Here is a 21615-nt window from a genome sequence, read left to right on the forward strand (position 1 = left end):
CACAGTGAACCCATCTGATGCTGGGCTTTTCTTCAATGAAAGAATTATTATTTATTTTAAGTTCTGGGATACACGTGTAGAATGTGCAGGTTTGTTGCATAGGTAAATGGGTGCCACGGTGGTTTGCTGCACCTATCAACCTGTCAGCTAGGTATTAAGCCCAGCATCAATTAGCTATTCTTCCTCATGCTCTCCCTCCCATGGCCCCCAACAGGCCCCAGTGTACATCGTTCCCCCTCACGTGTCCATGTGTTCTCATCATTCAGCTCCCACTTGGTTTTTTTCATCATCACTGCTGTTTCAATGAAAACATAAATTCAAACCAATTTCACATTTACTGAATAATTATGGAAGCTAGAAACCCACAGGGTAATTACACAAATACAAAATACCTACCTAAATAATATCAGACATATACTGGGTATTTTGGTTACCTATAGCTACATAAGTATTTACTGTAAAATATAAAAGTTTAAACAGCTACCAATTTAACATTTCTAATGATAGTGTATATCAGGAATTGAGGTAAGAGATAGCTGAATCATTCTCATGGCATCATCAGAGTTTACTCACTGATATTCAGATGACAAATGGGCTTTTCTGGAGAGTCCAAGATGGCATTATTCACTTGTCTGCTGCCTTGATAAGGATGGCTGAATGCTAGACTCAGGTGGAACTTTGCTGCAAGGCTTCCTCTAATGTAACCTCAAAATTTCAGAACACACTTCTGCCACATTCTATAATCAAGCAAATGATCAAAGCCAGCCCAGATTCCCAAAGACGGAAATTGGTGGCCATGTTTTTGATTCCATAGTCAGGGAGAAGGGCAGGAAATATGATCCAGAACAAAGAGAAAAATGAGTTAGTAGCAGCAAACCCAGAATGACAGAGATGATGGAATTAACAAGAAATGACATTAAAACATCTATTATAAGTCTTCTAAACAGACTCAAAGAAATAAAAGAATGCATAATCATAATGAGAAAAATGGAAGACATAAAGAAGACCTAAAAGGAACTTCTAAAGTTAAAAATATATAAAATGAAAATAACTGGATGAGATTAACATCATTGAATACTACAGAAGAGGAAAAAATTAGAACTTAAAAACAGCAATAGAAACTATCCAAAATTAAACCCAGAGAGGAAAAAAAATAAAAATAAATAAAAATAATTTCAGTGCATCAGTTACCCATATGATAATATCAAGTGATCTATCTTGTGATCTATCTTATACATAATTGGAGTTCCAGAAGGAAATGAGAGAGAAAAAAACATAAAGAAAAATTTTAATGCAACAATAATCATATATTTTCCAAATTTGATAAAAACTCTAACCCCATAAATCCAAGAACCTCTCAATGAACCTCAGGAAGAATAAATATAAAGAAAATGATACCAGGACATATATTCAAATTGCTGAAAATTAGTGACAAAGAGAGTATCTTAAAAGTAGCCAGATTAAAAAAATACACATTACCTACAAAGGAATGAAGGTTAAAAGAGAAACAGGCTTATTGTCAGAAACTTCACAGGCTGGAATACAACAGAATAACATCATTAAAGTATTGGAAAAAACCTGTCTACATAGAATGGTATATCCAGTAAAAGTATCTTCCCATGTTAAAAGTAAAAATACTTTCTCAGATAAGCAAAAGTTGAGTGAAGTCATTTCCACCAGACCTGTACTAAAAACAAAACACATTAAAGGAAGTTCTTCAAGACAGAAAGAAAATAGAAATTTAGATCTACATAAATGAAGGAAAGAAACAGGCATGGTGGGTAGAAAATATGTGGTTTTAAATCAATGCATAATAATTGAAACACACATACTGAAAGGAAAATTAATGCAGGAGTGTTAACATCTGAAATGCAAATTAATGGGAAGAACTCGCTTTTTGACCATTTTTCAAATAAAATTATTTTTTTCCTCCTAAACAACAGCACAAACGACCGACACAAATACACACACATACATACACACACACATACACACACCTCCCCCAAAATGTTTGACTATGGTATTCCATATGTCTGAGTAGAATATATAGGTGATAAATATATACATACTATTTTTGAATGCCTAGCCCGCTGTTCTGACTGGGTTGAAAATGCCTTAAGACAATTAGGTCTTTTCTCCTTGAATAAAATTCACTGACAACACTTTGAAATTTTAATGATAGATGGTGGAATTTATGAAGTGCCAAAAGGCATGTGAGAACCAAGAAAAAGTTACCCTGTGCCAAAGCCCACATTGCCATTTGTAAGGACAGCTGCTTTCCAGAACACTGGACAGATGACACGTGTTTGTTCATTGGCTTTTTTTTTAGACAGTCTTGCTCTGTTGCCCAGGCTGGAGTGCAGTGGCACGATCTTGGCTCACTGCAAGCTCCACCATTCTCCTGCCTCAGCCTCCCGAGTAGCTGGGACTACAGGCACCCGCCACCACACCTGGTTAATTTTTTGTATTTTTAATAGAGACGGGGTTTCACCATGTTAGCCAGGATGGTCTCGATCTCCTGACCTCGTGATCCACCCGCCTCGGCCTCCCAAAGTGCTGGGATTACAGGCATGAGACACCGCGCCCGGCCTGTTCATTGGCTTTTATATAGAAGTATTAAATGAATGCCTGCTATGTTTATGACAACATTGTAGCTAAGATCCCATATATTATAATTCCTGACTTTCATTCAGGACTTTGCAATAGATAGCTCACTTTTATATCTACCTTGCTTTCTCTTCATAACAATAAATAAGGAGGGTGGATATTTTCATCCCTTTTTCAGTTGAGGTTGAGAAAGCCCTGACTCTCAACTCATCACCCTACTTCCTTCACTGAAGCTGTAATATCCTTTAGACTCTGTCATAAACAGAAGCCTTCAGGTTTCAGCTGAATTCAGTTTTTTCAAGGGGACTTCTCATATACAGCAGATCTTCCAATAAGGTCGTTTTGTTATAATGTTGATGAAAAAAAAACATTGATTCCTGGCCAGGATCACCGTCCATGGGAAGTTCACACATTCTTCCTATATCGAAATGTGCTTTCTTCTGTTATTATTAATATGGTTTCCTTCCACATCCCAAAGATGAGCATGCTAGGTTCGTTGGCCCGTCTAAATGGTCTCAATCTGATGAGTGCAGGGGTGTATGTGCGAGTGTGTCCTGTAATGGAATGATGTCAAAGGCTGGTTCCTACTTTGCTCCAAGCTGCCAGGATGGGCTCTGGCCACCAGTGACCCTGAGCTGGAATAAGCAGGTTGGAAAATAAATGACTGAATAAATACAAGTTATTATAAAATAAAAAATTTTTAAGTACATGATAATCATACAATAAACAATGCAGTATGAAAGCGCTTAGTGAGCTCACTATATTTGTTGTTTGTTTCTGAACTGTGTGATGGTAGGAGGTGCTTCTGACAATGTTCATTTTGCAAACATTTATTCTTTGACTGAATCTACCACCACTATGAGTGCCCTCACTCTCTGATTCACCGAAAATCGAGTAAATCATTATCTTGTTTTTATTTTTCTTTCTTAAATGTATATATAGTTTACATTTATTTCAATGTTTAATAGTATAAATGTTTTGGTCTTTATTTAGAAGTTTGGTAATGTTTTTGTGACCAGAAATATGCCACAGGAATTTAACTCTTGTTTATATCCATTATCCTATGATAAAATTGGTTTTGTTATACATCATTTTCTTAAAGTTGTAGTTTCCAGGAAACTAACCAGGACATTAAATGAGAATGTACTGTACTCACGTAGGTCTTGTATTATTTATTCATAGCATATAGTTATTAAAGTGAGATTTTTAAAAAAATGTTTGGCTCCCACATTGGTCTCAGCTTCAGGCAGGCAGAAGCTTTGACTCTTTACCATAGCAACCCCAGCACTCTGAATAATGCCTGGAGGATGGTAGGCACTCAATATATGTGGTCTACTAAATGTGTGTTGGTTCCTGAAATGCTTCTAGATCACAACTGCATAGCAAAGGAAGGAATCTGTCTATGGTTATGTAGTTTCAGAATACCATATCTATATGTACTTTATAATGAAAAGCTTGCAGGAAAATTGGCTATTATTACTTTATTAAATGAATTTGAGTTACTCATCCTTTCTTCTGATTATTCATCCATAAAATAACAATGTTTGAAAATCATATAGGTATTAAACAGTGCTCCTCAAAGTCCAAATGGTTCTGTGAGGGTTGAGGAAGAACAAAAAGATACATTTAAATTTTTTTCTTTTATTTACATGCCAAGTAAAAGCACTACACATATTAAATGTCAGTCCAAGGCTAGGTTTGGTTCTGTGTCCCTACCCAAATCTCATCTTGAATTGTAATCCCCACGTGTCAAGGGAGAGATCTGGTGTGAAGTGATTGGATCATGGGGACGGTTTCCCCCATGCTATTCTTAGGATAGTGAGTTCTCACAAGAGCTGGTGGTTTTTAAAGTATTTGGCAGTTCACCCTTTACTCTCTCTCTCCTGCCGCCATGAAGAAGGTGCTTGTTTGCCCTTCACCTTCCACTACCTTCTGCCATGATTGTGTTTCCTGAGGCTTCCCAAGCCATGCAGAACTGTGAGTCAATTACCCAGTCTCAGGTATTTATTTATAGCAGTACGAAAACAGACTAACACAGTTTATAATAAAATATTCCCAGTAATATTGAAGGAGCACTATAATGCTCCCTAAGAACTTAGAAACAAATGAAATCAAGTAAATTTTTAAAGTAACACACAATGGATCATAATAAAGACATACAAAATATCTTAAGGGAAACAGAATAACACCCTACAATATGAAGAAAACATCAATCAGGCAGGAGATTGATCAGCAATAAAGGCAAAGGAAAAGTGGAGTCAGAGATGAAAACTCTGGAAATTCCCAACCGGTCTATGTCCAGGAGAAAGGAAACTTAAATCAATGTTCAGACCTTGAGGCAAGGTCATTTTTTGTATGAAACAACAGTACTATGCTCTCTTAGCCTGAGAACATTTTTAAAAATGGATTCATCTCCTGTTTTGATTGATTTCATGATCTTCAGGCAAACTTCTGAATATTTCATGGTTCCCTAAAATAGTCTGCTGTGAAGAAAAATTCATCATACCATCACGAATATTCATACCAATGTGACAGTTGTATTTCTCATCATCAATAAATTGGCAAACTGATTTATATGTTTTTGTTTAAAACACCTAGTTAGTGTTCGTTGTGTTCCTAACATTGTTATAAGTGCTTCTAATAATAATTTATTACATCTTCATAGCAACTCCATGTGGTAGGTACAATCCTATAAAGATAATAATAGTAAAGTAATGCACTTTTTCTGTTAAAAATTATTTTTAATTAACAAATAATTATATCTATTTATGGGGTACAGTATGATATTTTGATACATGCATACATTGTGGGATGATCAAATCAGGCTAATTAACATGTACACCACCTTACGTATTTCTTTGTGATGAGAACACTTAAAATCCACCTTTTTTCAATTTTGAAAGATTTGGGAGATATTATGGGTTCCTTTCCAAGCCATCACAATAAAGTAAGTTGCAAAATTTTATTTTGTTTTCCAGTGCATATAAAATTATGTTTACACTACACGGTGTAGTCTACCAGTGCTAAGATTTCTCTATAGCATGCAATGCTGTTTGATAGCATTTTACATGCAGTGGAACTTCTTTCAAAATTGGAGTCAATCTTCTCATACCCTGCTTCTGCTTTATCAACTAAGTTTATGTAATATTCTAAATTTCTTTGTTGTCATTTAAACAATGTTCACAGCATCTTCACCTGGACTAGATTCCATTTCAAGGAACCACTTTCTTTGCTCATTCATAAGAAGCAACTCCTTATCGAATAAAATTTCATGATGAGATTGCAGCAATTCAGTCACATTTCAGGCTCTACTTCTAATTCTAGTTCTCTTGCTATTTTCACCACATCCATAGTTACTTCCTCCACTGAAGTTTTTAACCCCTCAAAATTATCCATGGAAGTTGGAATTAACTTCCTCCAAACTCCTGTTAATGTTGAAATTTTGACCTTCTCCCGTGGATTACAAATGTTCTTAATGGTATCTAGAATGATGACTCTTTTCCAGAAAGCTTTAAATTTACCTTGTCTTGGTGACTGTGAATACTGCTGCAGTGAATGTAGAGTGCAGACATTTCTTCAGCTTACTGATTTTTATTCCTTTGGGTGGCATAGCTGGATCATATGGTATTTCTACTTTTAGTTTTTTAAATAACCTTCATACATTTTTCCAAAATAGTTGTACTAACTCACATTTCCACAACACAGGGTGTGAAGGTTCCCTTTTATCTGCATCCTTGCCAACACTAGCTATCATTCACCTTTTTGATGATAGCCATTCTTACAGGTGCAGGGTGATGTCTCATTGTGGTTTAATTTGCATTTCCCTGTTGAGTAGTGATGTTGAGCATTTTTAAATATATCTGTTGGCCATTTATATGTCTTCTTCTGAGAAGTGTCTATCCATGTCATTTGCCCATTTTTAATAGGAGTATATGTTTTATTGAGTCGTTTGAGTTCCTTATATATTTTTGATATGAGTCCCTTATCAAAATGAGGCCCTTTGACAATATATTTGCAAATATTTTCTCCCAATCTGCAGGTTGTCTTTTCACTCTGTTAATGGCTTCCTTTGCCATGCAAAAGATTTTTTAGTTTGATGCAATCCCAATTGTCTAATTTTGCTTTTGTTGCCTGTGCTCTGGGGGACATACCCATGAAATAATTGCCCAGACCAATGTCAAGGAGCTTTTCTCCTATTCTTCTCCTATGAGTTTTACAGTTTCTGATCTTACATTTAAGAGTCTCACCCATCTTGAGTTGATTCTACTATCAAGGGAGAGATAAAGTCCCAATTTTATTTTTCTGCATGTGGATAGCCACTTTTTCTAACACCATTTATTGAAGAGACTGTTCTTTCCTCATTGTGTGTTCTTGGCACCTTTGTTGAAAATCAGTTGACCATAGATATGTGCGTTTATCTGGGGACTCTCTACCCTATTCGATTTGTTGATGTGTCTGTTTTTATGGCAGTACCTTGCAGTTTTGGTTACTATAACTTTGTGATGTATTTTGCAATCAGGTAGTTTAACACCTTAACCTTTGTTATTTTTGCTCGAGATTGCTTTGGTTATTCAGGGTCTATTGTGGCTCCATACAAAATTTAAGGTTGTTCTATTTCTGTGAAAAATGACATTGGAATTTTGATAGGATTGCACTGAATCTGGAGATCACTTTGGGTAGTATAGACATTTTAACAATATTAATTCTTCCAATTCATCAACACAGAATATCTTTCCATTTCTTTGTGTCTTCAATTTCTTTTATCAATGTTTTATAGTTTGCAGTGTATAGGTTCTTCACCTCCTTGGTTAAATTTACTCCAGAGTATCTTATTTTTTATAGCTATTGCAAATGGAATTGTTTTCTTAATTTTTTTCAGATAGTTCATTGTTACCATATAGAAACACTACTAAATCCTGTATGTTGATTTTGTAACCTACTTTACTGAATTTTATTCATTAGTTCTAACAAATTTAGGGGGCTGAGGGAGGGGAGAAGGAGAGGGAGAGAGATTTGTACTGTAAAGAATTGGTTCATATGATTATGGAGGCTAAGAGGCTCAAGATAAGCAGTTGGAAAACTGAAGACCCAGAAGAGCCAAAGGTATAGTATCAGTCAAAGTTGAAAGTCCTGAGAACCAAGAGAGCTGATGGTATAAATTCTGGTTTGAATCCAATGGCCTGAGAACCAGGAGAGCCTGTGGTGTAGAATTTAGTCCAAGTCTGAAAGCAAAGAAAATTGATGTCCCAGCTTAAAGACAAGCAGAGATAAATAATTGTTCTTACTGAGCCTTCAATTGATTGGATGAGGCCCATTCACATTGGGAAGGGCAAGCTGCTTTATTGAGTTTACCAATTCAAATGGCAATCTCATCCAGAAACACCCTCACAGACACAACACGAAATAATGTTTAAGCAAATATCTTCATATCCCATGACCCAATCAAGCTAACACATAAAATTAAGCATTATACTTGTGTACACATATAGACATTTTTAACTTAGCTGTGCATTTCTCCAAATCCTTTAGCAAATTACAAATACCAATCAAGAATGCTGATGGAAACATACCTACTTGTGTGACTATAAGTTAAAACACTGATAACACCAGGTGTTGGTGAGGATGTAGAGTTGACTGGAACTCCTATACATCACTGGTATGAGTGAACATGTTACAATCACTTTGGAAACTGGAAGTTTTTGTGATAGTTAAGTATACACTTACCTATGATCCATAAATCATATTCCTAGACATTTACCTAAGAGCGATGAGTATGTGTGTCCATAAAATGATTTGTACATGGATGTTCTTCATAGCAGCTTTTTTCATAATAGCCCCAAACGAGAAACAACCATCAACTGGAGAATGAAAAAAAAAATGCATATTCATAATTAGCAATAAAAATCACTACTGATACATGTAATAACATAGATTTGTCTCAGAAATATTATGTTGAACAAAAGAAGCAAGGCAGAAAAGTGGCTAATTTATGATTATTTATGTGAAGTTAATAAACAAGCAATCTGTGATGATAGAAGTCAGAATAGTAGTTATCCTATAGAAGAGCAGGATTACTGATATAGTTTGACTGATATAGTATATAGTTTGATATACTGTGTCCCCACTCAGATCTCATCTTGAATTCCCACATGTTGTGGGAGGGACCTGGTGGGAAATAATTGAGTCATGAGAGTAGGTCTTTCCTGTGCTGTCTTCATGACAGTGAATAAGTCTCACAAGATCTGATGGTTTTAGAAACAGGAGTTTCCCTTCACAAGCTGTCTCTCTTTGCCTGCTGCCATCCATGTAAGATGTGACTTGCTCCTCCTTGCCTTCCGCCATGATTGTGAGGCCTCTTCAGCCATGTGAACTGCAAGTCCATTAAACCTCTTTTTCTTCCCAGTCTTGGGTATGTCTTTATTAGCAGCATGAAAATGGATTAATACAGTAAATTGGTACTGGGAATGGGGTGCTGCTGAAAAGATACCTGAAATGTGGAAGCGACTTTGGAACTGGGTAACAGGCAGAGGCTGGAGCAGTTTCAAGGGCTCAGAAGAAAACAGGAAAATGTGGGAAAGTTTGGAACTTCCTAGAGACCTGTTGAATGCTTTGACCAAAATGCTGATAATGATACGGACAATGAAATCTAGGCTGAGCTGGTCTCGGATGGAGACGAGGAACTTGTTGGGAGCTGGAGCAAAGGTGACTCTTGTTATGTTTTAGCAAAGAGACTGGCAGCATTTTGCCCTTGCCCTAGAGATTTGTGGAACTTTGAACTTGAGAGAGATGATTAGGGTATATATATATCTATATATCTGGTGGAAGAAATTTCTAAGCATCAAAGCATTCAAGATGTGACTTGGGTGATGTTAAAGGCATTCAGTTTTGAAAAGGAAACCGAGCATAAAAGTTCAAAAAATTTGCAGCCTGACAATGCGACAGAAAATAAAATCCCATTTTCTGAGGAGATATTCAAGCCAGCTGCAGAAAATTGCATAAGTAATGAGGAGCTGAATGTTAATCCCCAAGACAATGGGAAAAATGTCTCCAGGGCATGTCAGAGAACTTTGTGGCAGCCCCTTCCAACACAGATATAGAGGCCTAGGAGGAAAAAATGGTGTCGTGGGCTGGGCCTAGTTTCCCTCTGCTGCGTGCACTCTAGGGACTTAGTACCCTGCATCCCAGCTGCTCCAGCTGTGACTAAAAGGGGCCAAGATATAGCTCAGACCATGGCTTCAGAGGATGCAAGCCCCAAGCCTTGGCAGCTTCCACATGGTATAGAGCCTGTGGGTGCACAGAAGTCAAGAATTGAGGTTTGGGAACCTCCTCTTAGATTTCAAAGGATATATGGAAATGCCTGGATGTCCAGGCAGAAGTTTGCTGCAGGGGTGAGGCACTCATGAAGAATCTCTGCTAAGGCAGTGCAGAAGGGAAATTTGGGGTGGGCACCCCCACACAGAGTCCTCACTGAGGTACTGCCTAGTGGAACTGTGAGAAGAGGGCCACCATCCTCCAGATCCTGGAATGGTAGATCCACAGGCAGCTTGCACCATGCGCCTGGAAAATCTACAGACACTCAACACTAGCCCATGAAAGCAGCTGAGAGGGAGGCTGTACCCTGTAAAGCCACAGGGGCAGAGCTGTCCAACACCATGGGAACCCAACCCTTGCATCAGTGTGACCTGAATGTGAGACATGGAGTCAAAGGAGATCGTTTTGGAGCTTTAAGATTTGACTGTCCTGCTGTATTTCAGACTTGCTGACTTTTTGGACTTGTAGCCCCTTTGTTTTGGCCAATTTCTCCCATTTGGAATGGGAGATACAAGTATTTACCCAATACTTGTATCTGCATTGTATCTAGGAAGTAACTAGCTTGCTTTTGATTTTACAGGCTCATAGGTTGAAGGGACTTGCCTTGTCTCAGATGAGACTTTGGACTGTGGACTTTTGAGTTAATGCTGAAATGAGTTAAGACTTTGGGAGACTGTTGGGGAGGCATGATTGGTTTTGAAACAAAAGGACATGAAATTTGGGAGGGGCTGGGGTGGAATGATATGGTTTGGCTGTGTCCCCACCCAAATCTTGAGTTCCCACATGTTGTGGGAGGGACTCAGTGGGAGGGAATTGAATCATGGGAGCAGGTCTTTCCTGTGCTGTTCTCATGATAGTGAATAAGCCTCATGAAATCTGATGATTTTAAAGATTGGAGTTTCCCTGCACAAGCTCTCTCTCATTACCTGCTGCCATCCATGTAAGACATGACTTGCTCCTCCTTGACTTCTGCCATGATTATGAGGCTTCCTTAGCCACATGGTACTGTAAGTCCATTAAACCTCTTTTTCTTCGCAGTCTCGGGTATGTCTTTATCAGTAGTGTGAAAATGAACTAATACAATTACTGATTGGAAAACTACACAGGAAACTTTCGGGGTGATGGAGATATTTTATATTTTGATCCAGGCACTGGTCTCATGGGTTTATGTGTACATATATGCATACATATATGTGAAGTATAAGTATACTTATATACACCGAAGTATATAAATATGCATTGTAGACTTGTGCATCTCACTGGGTATAAAGTATGCCTTAATAAAGAACTGTGAAAAAATAGTTTCAATACAAAAAATTATGCCAAATAATGAAATGAAACCAAATTTAATATTTTCAACAATCTGGAGACCTAAACCAATACTTGTGAATAGACAACTCTCTCCCAGATGGCCTAAGCTGAGCAATTTCCATACGTCAAACTTATCAAGTTATTTCTTGAGTTTCTGGGGTTCAGATCACACACAAAAAAGCCCAAATCGAAACTCTGTTTGACCCTACATAATAACTCACAAATCCACTTGGATTCTGGGCAGGATGCCATTCTATTTCAGCTGCAGTGTCACATCTTGCATTGTAGACATCATATCACCTGATATTTTTGTATCATTTGTAAATAATTTAGCAGTAACACTGATTAAAATTCACTATATCACCCAAAATAGAAAACACAACAGAATGACAAATTAAAATTATTTTATTTTAAAAAATAGTCTATATGCAAATAGTCCCAAGTGTTTAACTGCATGATCCTTGTGGGTCTACACCCCTGATTTTAAATCCTATGCTTGCTGTATTCTTTCACAGTTTGCCACAGAGTATTTTCTTAATGCACAACAGTAAAACAAATTCACCAATGAAAATTTATTATTGGCTGGGTGGAGTGGCTCACACCTGTAATCCCAGCACTTTGGGAGGCCAAGGCGGGTGGATTACTTGAGGTCAGGAGTTTGAGACCAGCCTGGTCAACATGGTGAAACCCTGTCTCTACTGAAAAAACAAAAATTAGCTGGGTGTGGTGGTAGGTGCCTGTAATACCAGCTACTCAGGAGGCTGAGGCAGGAGAATCGCTTGAACCCCAGAGGCAGAGGCTGCAGTGAGCCAAGATTGCATCACTGCGCTCCAGCCTGGGTGACAAGAGTGAAACTCCATCTCAAAAAGAAAAAAGAAAAGAAAAAAAGATTTATTCTCACCAAAATAAGAACACAAGGCAAGTGATAAATGTCACATTAAATTGTATTAATATTGCCTAATTTGTAATCCACAACTTCACAATATAAAAAATCTGGATTATTTTTACCAATTCCCTCTTTTTCTACTATGAATATTTTCTATACTCACATAGAATAGTTCAGTGAAATATATTTGGTACACCTCAGTGAAATACTAGCTGATTGACTGACACAGGTGGTTAATACAACAAGAGGCCCTTAAGATGAAGATGACATTGATATTAAACAAACACGCAGAATCACAAAATACTCTCAGCCTGTTTGCCAGGAGGCAAATAGGACACACAAGTGGGAAGTTTGGTGTTTCTGGACCACACAGTCTCTGCCATGGCAAAGAAGATCAGCCAGCCTCCTCAACTCAGTACAATTCAGACATGGTCATGAGGTAGGGGCTATAGTGAGAAATGTGTTAGAACCCACACCTACATATGCACATATGCAACACAAGCTATGTGTTTAAGATTCCAGAAACTGTATAAGAAACAAGATGTTGGAATGTTGATTGGATTTATATGTTGATGAGATTTCAGTGAACTAAGCCTAGTATCATGCAAGATTACTGTGAAAAGTTTAATCGCACCAACTGCTCTTGTTTGGAACAAAGAACTATCAGCTCTCTTTACATTAACCATATTTCTCTCCTCCATTGCTACTGCAAGAACCGAAAAGAAAGTACTTAAAACTGAGTTCTACCTGCAAAATCTGCAAGTCAATCAGTGACGGTTCACATGCATGTCAATTTCTACATTATATTTTCCTAAGGCAGACATTTGATAGATATAAATCTTGGTTCAGCAAGGCCCAAAGGAAACATTTGTCATATCTCCAATGGTCGTTCTTGATTAAAGAAATCACAGAAAAACAAATTGAAATTGCAAACTCAGCTTATATCTTTTCTCTCACATAATTTCTATATCTTGAAGCCAACTTCTTTAACCATAAAATGTGCATTCTCCACATAGGATACAAGACTATAGCTGTGAACTATTTTCCCAATGAGTTACATATGATGCCTTAATCATTAATAGTAAATAGATATATTATTTGTCTGAGGTGAGGTTTTTTGTCGTATTTTAGAAAGAATCATTGTCTTCTTATTGTGAATTATCAAAGGCAAATAAAAAACAGCCTCTTCAGTACCTAGCATATTTTCATTAGAAACAAATACTATTGTGATGCAAATTCTTTGGACAAAAGTGAAGCACTTTGAAGATTTTCTAATAGTTTTGTCAAAAGAATATACATGTAGATGTGTACTTTGCCTTTTCTATAAATATTCAAAATGTATTCTGAAATTAAAATAAAATATTTCTATAAAATAAACACATTCACTTGGTGTTTTTTCTTTCATTTGCATTTAAAGCAGTAATTACAATATCACAAGATTCTTTGAATAAAAGGCCTTCTCTTGAAAAGGTAGACAATAGAAAGAACATCCAGCCCCTTGCCCCTAGATGGAGGGATAAAAACAGATAGATGACAAACATTCTATAAATTAACTCTAGCTACAAAACTACTGCAAATCAAAACAACCACAAAACCTCCACAAAGATTATGTGCGTGCCGGAGCACATGTGTCTGGGGGTCATGAGGCATCCACATATTACAATAAATTTTCCCCACAACCGTTATTGTAAGGTTGAACTATTAGGGAAAAATGGAGCAGATGCTCTCTAAATAAATATGATGTCTTTATTTAATTTCCTAGATGCCATGCCCTCACTGATTGTTTTTGTTCTTTATTTGAAGGGAAATAGATACCTTAGAAGAAAACTCCTTTTAAATGTTTTCATAAGTTCAATCAGACTAATCACATGTTAAAATCTAGGAAAGAAATTAAAGGAGAGCTTAAGCTAATATGATGAATTTTAGAGAGGCAACCAAGACAATTTATACCACAAGTCAACAAAATTTACACAAACTCAATTATGTCTTTTTTTAGATTATGTGCACATTACTATGAAAATATCCAGGCAAAATGTATGAACTGTTAAATTGCAATTGAATTTGGCAATCTCTACAACTAGTTGTCATTCTAATAATTCATTTAACATTATTGAAATCAGTATTTTGTTCCAGTGTGTGTTATAATCATGATATTAACTGAATTTATTCAACAAAGAGACATTATTTTTATCTCAGGCTGATTACTAGCACCCTCAACTTCAATTTTGTTTGGTTTACTGTGCATATTGTATTATTACTAAGACAGATGCTCTGAGACACATAATCCTTATTGGTCTACATATATTGGTGAGCTTTCTTTGGTAAAAAAAAAAAAAAAAAAAAAAAAAAATCTGGCTGGGAAAAATATCTTGTTTGTGGAATTAAGCAAAACATTAGCATTTCAAATATGGTTGTCTTTTGAAACACCTTGTGCCACAACTAACCCAATAGTGGGAAAAAGATCTTTGTTCGGAACTGTATGTGTGTAAAAGAGAGAGAGAATTCAAGAAACAGGTATTATATATTTCAGAAACTCATACTTTGGGGAAGAATAGAAACATTATTTGAACCTTTAGCCCAAAGGCTATTAAATTGCACTTAGATGCTATTTCTGTTCCAAGTCAATTTCTTAGAAACCATTGTAATCTTATTCTGGTTTCCTATTTAATTTTATATACTTTATTTACTTTTGAACACAGGCTAAACTCAAAAAATTTTAGTCAGTGAAAGTTACAGTTTAGACCCATATTACCTACAATCTTACCATAAGTATGCCCACAAAATGTTTGCCTTACGACAGCTCTATGAGTAAGACCATCTTTGAGCTTAAACTCAATCGCCTTGGGTGATACTCAACAGGTGTGTATCTTTTGTTTTCCTTTGACATGGCCCAATTTTACACAGAGATTTTGGTAGAATGACTTGTTCTTCTCATATCTGTTTAGCTTCAGAATCCGGATAACTCAATTAAGGAAATATAAGTGGGAGACCTTCAAAGAAGACCAAGTAATTTATGGGACCTGAATTTCTGAAATAATATTAAGGCAACATTGGGCTTCATGGCAAAACACCAGAGGTTGGGAAGAGCTGAAGATTTACTCTTTTGTCATTCACATCACCTCCCTCCCTCCATTTTAATAGATGCTTTTACCAACTAATTTGGTCTTTCTGATGCTTTGATTAGGCAAGTTACAGATATATTTTAATCGTTGCAAAAATGAATACTTCAAAGAAAGCACAGACCAAGGAAATATATTGTTGAGAAGTAACCCCTCAGCTTAGAGAAGAAAAAATACACAATGTTATTCTACTATCTATAAATGAGGTACCAACTGGATGATGTGTGACTACCAGTGTGATTAAATGGCAAAAACAGACATATGGAGAAGCTGAGTAGTATGCTGAGGCATTGTCTTTTTGCCAAGTTAATACACTATGCACACTGTTTTCCATACGAGATTCTCAAGTAGTAACTATAGTAAAGAGCATAACTCAAAAATGGAGTGCCTAGGTGGAGAGGTATACTGGAATGCATGAAGGTGTTTCATTATGTATAATGAGAACAGTCTCCACCTTCTGAAGAGTCTCCAAAGAAGCAAACTGGAGAAAAAGTCACACCTTTAAGGTGCAAATCCAGCAAAGATGTCTTAAGATTCTGAAGAAGAATTTGCTCCTTGCCAGTCAGTTATTTCCAGACTGGAGCACGTAGATGATAAGATCAAGATATGATTGAAGAGACTTTTACTTGTGCAAGAAGGTAGTAACCACGCTACTATTTTTAATCCTTAAGATTTAAAACATGCATTTAATTCTTTTAAATATGTACTTAATGTGTATTCTGATAGCATTCCAAGACATTTCCATTGACAAGTACATGCTATAAATTCAGTAGTCTTAACATACTGATGAATATATTACGTTGTTCGCACAAATGTACATTGTAGCACTTTTCACAATAGCAAAAACATGGAATCAACCTAAATGTCCATCAGTGACAGATTGGATAAAGAAAATGTGGTACATATATACCATGGAATATTATGCAGTCATAAAAAACAACAAGATTATGTCCTTTTCAGGGACTTGGATGGAGCTGGAGGCCATTATCCTCAGCAAACGAACAGAGGAACAGAAAACCAAATACCACATGTTCTCACTTATAAGTGAGAGCTAAATGATGAGAACTCATGGACACAAAGAGAACAAACAGACACTGGGGCCTACTTGAAGGCAGAGGGTGGGAGGAGGGAAAGGAGCAGAAAAAAATAACTATTGGGTACTAGGCTTAGTACCTGGGTGATGAAATAATCAGTACAAAAAAAACCCTGACACCAGTTTACCTATATAACAAATCTGCACATGTACCCCCAAACCTAAAGTAAAAGGTAAAATAATCATGGTTTTTCAATTTAATAAAAAGACCCCGCAAAAAATGTTGCCCTTCGGTTAACAAATAAAGTGTGATGTGAGGCAAGACATATTAGTTTACTGCTAATTCATAGATGAAGTTTGATGATTTATCTTCTGCATCTGAATCTCACAATTCTTATTGGGAGAAAAAAATGTGTACATATGGTTCTTTGGTATGTTTGTTGAGTATTATTTTTGTTGATTATGTGTAAGGAAATATATTGTGAAAACTGTCATGCTTTTTAATAATGTGTTTTTATAATTAAGGTGAATTATTAGAAAAGCCCAATGATTAAAACTCTAATTATGTAACTGTTATTTTCACAGGAAGCTTATTGAGACTCACCTGAGAACTATTCCAAGTCATGCATTTTCTAATCTGCCCAATATTTCCAGAATGTAAGTTTTTTTTTTAATATAAAGAGAAGTTTGCATTTGTGATATGTTATTCTCTAAACGTGTTCTATCAAGAAAAATACTTGGTATTATACTTGCATAAATCAATGGCAGTTACATTTTCAATGTATATGACAATTTTATGTACATGATTTTTATTTCATTTTGTTATATCTCCACTCCCTAATTCCTACATGATTTTTTAAAACCTAAACCAAATTTAAATTCATTTGATTTTGAGCAGTTCATAATTCTCGATGTATTTTAATATATCTTGGAATATGGCAAAACCTTAGCTGTAAATCTCTCCTATAAACATCCCATAGTTTATAAGATAAACATATATACAGATAGACAAACATCCATCTGTCCTAGTCACCAAGTCTTGAATCACCTTTCACTACTAATACAAATATTTACATTTTGTTATAAACGTAGCCAGCGGTTTCATATCTCTCTCACGTTAAAAGAGAATTAAAAATAATTCTAAACCTTAAAAATTGAATTGCTATCCACTTAGAGTAAGGAGAAAAAGGATTTTCCATATTGGGTTGACAAAGAGTGAATGAAATGAAGCAGGTCTTTATTTCATTTAATTGATTTTGACAGGCAATCCAGATAGTTCAGGCATGCGAAATAATATAACCAGGAGCAACCTGTACAGTTTTTGGCCAAATGTACTCACTCTGTGGCCATTTTGTTAGTGTTTCTGTCATTTCAGTAGTTCTCAACCACAGTCGACTCTACCCCTAGAAGCATTTAGCATTTTTGGTTGCTAAATGCCCCCTAGAGAGGGGGCTGCTACTGTCACCTAGTGGGTAAAAGTGAAGGTTGCTGCCGAACATTCTACAGTTCATAGGACAGTTCCCACCACAGAATTATCTAGTCCAAAATGTCAGCAGTGCTGAGGCTGAGAGACTATCCTACTGAACATCTCTGCAGTTTTTTATGTTGCTAACAAGTCCTTCCTCTTTCAAATCCTTGCCTCTTTGTTTTCCTTGATATTCCTCTCTCATTTCTCTTCTTGTCTCACCTGGCTACTCTTCCACAGTCTCCTTTTCTGACTTCCTATTTTATTTTTGCCAGCTACTGAATTACCAGTTCTTTCTTTGTATATTTTGTTCTAATTCCTCTATACCCCACTTTCCTTGAGTAAACACTCCCATTCCTTTGGCTGCACTATTTCCTAATACAGCTAATTTCCAAATATTACCACTTGGATGTCCCACAGGCTCTTCAAAACCAGCATATCCAAAATAAACACTTCATCTTCCTCCCAAGCTGTTCCTTCTCTTTCAACAGCACCACTGTAGCATCCTATAAGCTAAAAACCTTGAATTCTCCTTCAGCTCTTCCTTTTCCCTCATCTACCTTATACAACTGCCTATTTGGTGTCTCTGTTTGCATGTCCCAACAGCTTGGCCATTACTTCATTCATTTAACAGATATTTATTGAGCCCTACTTTGTGCCTGGCACTTTGCTATGTGTTCCGTACACAACAGTAGACAAAACTCACAGCAGTTCAGTTTTATTCCTAAGAGAGTGATGAGTGTCATGATGGGGTCAGTTATTGGGTGATAGGGAATCTCACATAAGAGGTCTATTACCTACACAGGAGCAGGGAGAGGAGTTGGGGAAGACTTCCTGAAAAAAAAATAGCACCTGACCTGTGATCTGCATTATATAGCAAAAAGCAGAAGGGAAAAGCCTGGGCTTTCTGAAGAATTGAAATATAATAAGTTTCTTGGAGGTAGAGCTTAGGCAGGGAGGTGGGCAGTAGAAAAAAATAAAACGTAGGTCTAAGTTAGTACAGCGTCTTATAAATCATGTGAAGGAGTTTAAAATCTTCCATAAGGGCTGAGCCATTCAATGGTTTTAAGCAGGCAAGTGAAATGGTCAGATTTTCATTTGAGAAACATTCCCTTGGCTTTGCAGTGGAGTGAGGGGTGGAAGTGGAGCAAGGCTGTAGGCAGGAAGCTAGTGAAGAGGCTGATGCAGTGCCCAAAGGACAGGGGATGGCAAATTGAAGGATGATCATTGAGTGGGAATAATGAAAAAGGATAGAGATTTGAGACATAAATAAGGGAGGGCTGATCAAGTTTCTGATTAGGACATCTGTGTGGTTGATCGGCACATTCGTTTAGGCAGAGAAGTGTTTTGTGTATTTGCTGTGGAGGGTCAGGGGGTGTGTTAGGAATTCAATTTGGGGCATATGGCATTTGAGGTGCAGTTATATTGAGTACACATCAGGACATAGAATTTTTTCATTCATTTGATAAATATTTGTTCAGCCCCTACTATGTGCCAATCACTGCTCTCAGAGCTGGGGATACATCAGGGAACAAACAGACAAAGATCCATGTCCCCATGGAGTTTCCATCTGAATGGGAGGAAATAGACAATGAACCAAAAACACAATAAATAAGTAAATTAGATACTAATTTAGAAGGAAATAAGTATATGGGGAAAAAAAGTAAATTAGAGTAAAGAGGATTGGGAGTTCTGGGTGTATGGGGGCACTCAGGGGAGAGATTCAGGTAGAGATTGAGAGTCACAAACAAGTGGGTATAACTGGGACCAGGAGGAGGCATCCATAGAGAGGGAGAAGCTAAAGAGAGTGAAGAAAGAACAATTTTAAGAGCATGTGGTCCCTGAAGAGGCAGGAGGGGATGAGATCCAAATAGAGGGATTGACCTTCTATAGGAAGATGGTCACTTTCTACATCATAACGAGGAAGTTATGTTGTAGGACTTTCTCCTTAGTTCAGCTAAAAGCCAGGTTCTTGTCACATGGTCATAAAAGATTAGCTCACAGACAGTTTGAAGGGTGATAAAAATAGAATTTATTGGGTGAAAGAGGAAAAGAGGGAAACAGGGACTCTCAGCAAAGCGAGAGTCCTTCTAGCCCGTTTCCCACCTCACAGATTGAATCCCAGGTACCACCCCAGAACAGGAGAGGCCAGGCTCCTCCCAGCTATAAATGAACTTCCCTAAGCTCCACCCCAGTACACACTTCTCCCAGGGCACAGGCAGTTGAAGATTCTGCTAGGGAGCCGTTTTTTTACTTAGCTGTCTCAGTTGTAGGAAAAAGATGGGACAGATGCAGGTAAACTAATAGGCTTATTGGTGGGGAATTCAAGGCATTCTCGTGTTAAAGTTTCAAACATTTCTATGACTTATCAAATTATTAAAGGACATCTAAGAAGATGGAAGATGGAGGTGGCAGAGTTAGAAATCTGATGAGAAGATTTGAAATAAAAGTGGTGAGCAATAAGAAGAGGGTTTGTTGACTGAGATATAGGAGACACCCAGGCAGATCTGAAGGCTCCACTGAGGCTTCTCCCAGGGAGACTGCTGGATTCTCCAGTCTAGGTTAAGTGATAGGGTTCCCTGAACCTTGTGTTAATCCCATTCTGTTAACACCTTGTGTTAATCCCATTTACCTTGTACATTAATCTGTATCTCTGAGTACTGTGAGTTCCTTGAAAGTAGGGAACAGGCCTGTTTTGTCATTGTCCAGAAGGATGTCTGTCATACAATGAATGTTCAATACATATTTGTGGAATAAAAGCACATACACATACCTGAATAATAATTAAAGATTTGATATATCTTGGGGAGAAGAAAGAGATCAACAGGATGATGCTAGGTTTGTCTGAGATGGTTCAAATTCCCACTTGGTATTCTGGCAAAATTGTTAATGGCACCTTGCTTTAACTCACAAAACTATCCCAGTTTGAATGGTAAGTCATATGGTGACTATAATGATTATACAATGTTTAAATGCAAAGAAGAAGTAGGATCTGATTTTTCCTAGTTATAAAAATGGGGTAAGTAAGCAGGGAATCACAATTTTTATCCCCCTGAATAAACAATTCCTGCCAGTTGTCTTCACAACCAAGCTATCACAGCCCTCCAAAAAGGTGTCATTAGGTTGGAGAAACTGGAACTTCCATTTGGTAATATGGGCCGAGTGACTATCCTTCTGGAACCTTGAGAAAGACTCATACTTCTTAACTAAGAAATTCAGTAGAAGATTTGTAGCAATGGAAAAGATGCTTAGGGAAACAAGTTGGCAGCCTTGAAAAATGAATCTTGCTCTGCTAGCTGGCTCAGCTTCATCCATGATAAATCCCCACAGTCTCTACATGGTAAATTAATTCCTTTCAATCTGTTCCATTGTTTCCTTTATGTTAGAAATATATTTGTATCAAAACAATTTATATAACGTTATTATCCGCAAGAGGCAAAGGGTTAAGAGACTGGGTAAATCAAAGGATAATTATTTAGAGAATGGGTAATTCAAAATAGAAAGCACAGAGCCATTAGAATACTCATAATAACCAAGATAAAAACTCAGAATGGAACAATCAGCACTCCTCTCGTAAACATTGCATCGATGAGGATATTTTACTGGCAGATTCAATTCAAACTATAGGTCAGTGGTTCTCAACATTGCCTACACATTAGAATCGGCTAAGAAGCTTTTGAAAAATAAAAGTACTTGACTCATCCCTCATAAACTCTGATTTAATTATCCTAGACCGGGTCTTGGACATCTGTGTACTTTAAAGCCCTTCAGGTAGTTTAATTGCATGTCCAGGGTTGAGAATCTCTGCTATGGCTATGGCTGGCAACCATCTGTCAATTGTTCATTTTCCCAAATGTCATAGAAATACCTCTCAATAGAAAGT

General features: G+C 37.0%; 1 protein-coding gene across 2 annotated transcripts in view; it reads left to right on the plus strand.

The window, feature by feature from the left end:
* Positions 1 to 21615, plus strand: part of TSHR (thyroid stimulating hormone receptor) — a 151369-nt gene that overhangs the window by 87418 nt on the left and 42336 nt on the right. For both annotated transcript variants that reach the window (XM_024231878.3, XM_024231879.3), the window contains exon 2: positions 16853 to 16924. In XM_024231878.3, the coding sequence (XP_024087646.3) occupies positions 16853 to 16924 (72 nt within the window). The remainder of the gene's footprint in view (positions 1 to 16852; positions 16925 to 21615) is intronic.

The sequence above is a fragment of the Pongo abelii genome, chromosome 15, assembly GCF_028885655.2.
Source record: "Pongo abelii isolate AG06213 chromosome 15, NHGRI_mPonAbe1-v2.0_pri, whole genome shotgun sequence".
In the NCBI taxonomy this organism is placed as follows: domain Eukaryota; kingdom Metazoa; phylum Chordata; class Mammalia; order Primates; family Hominidae; genus Pongo; species Pongo abelii.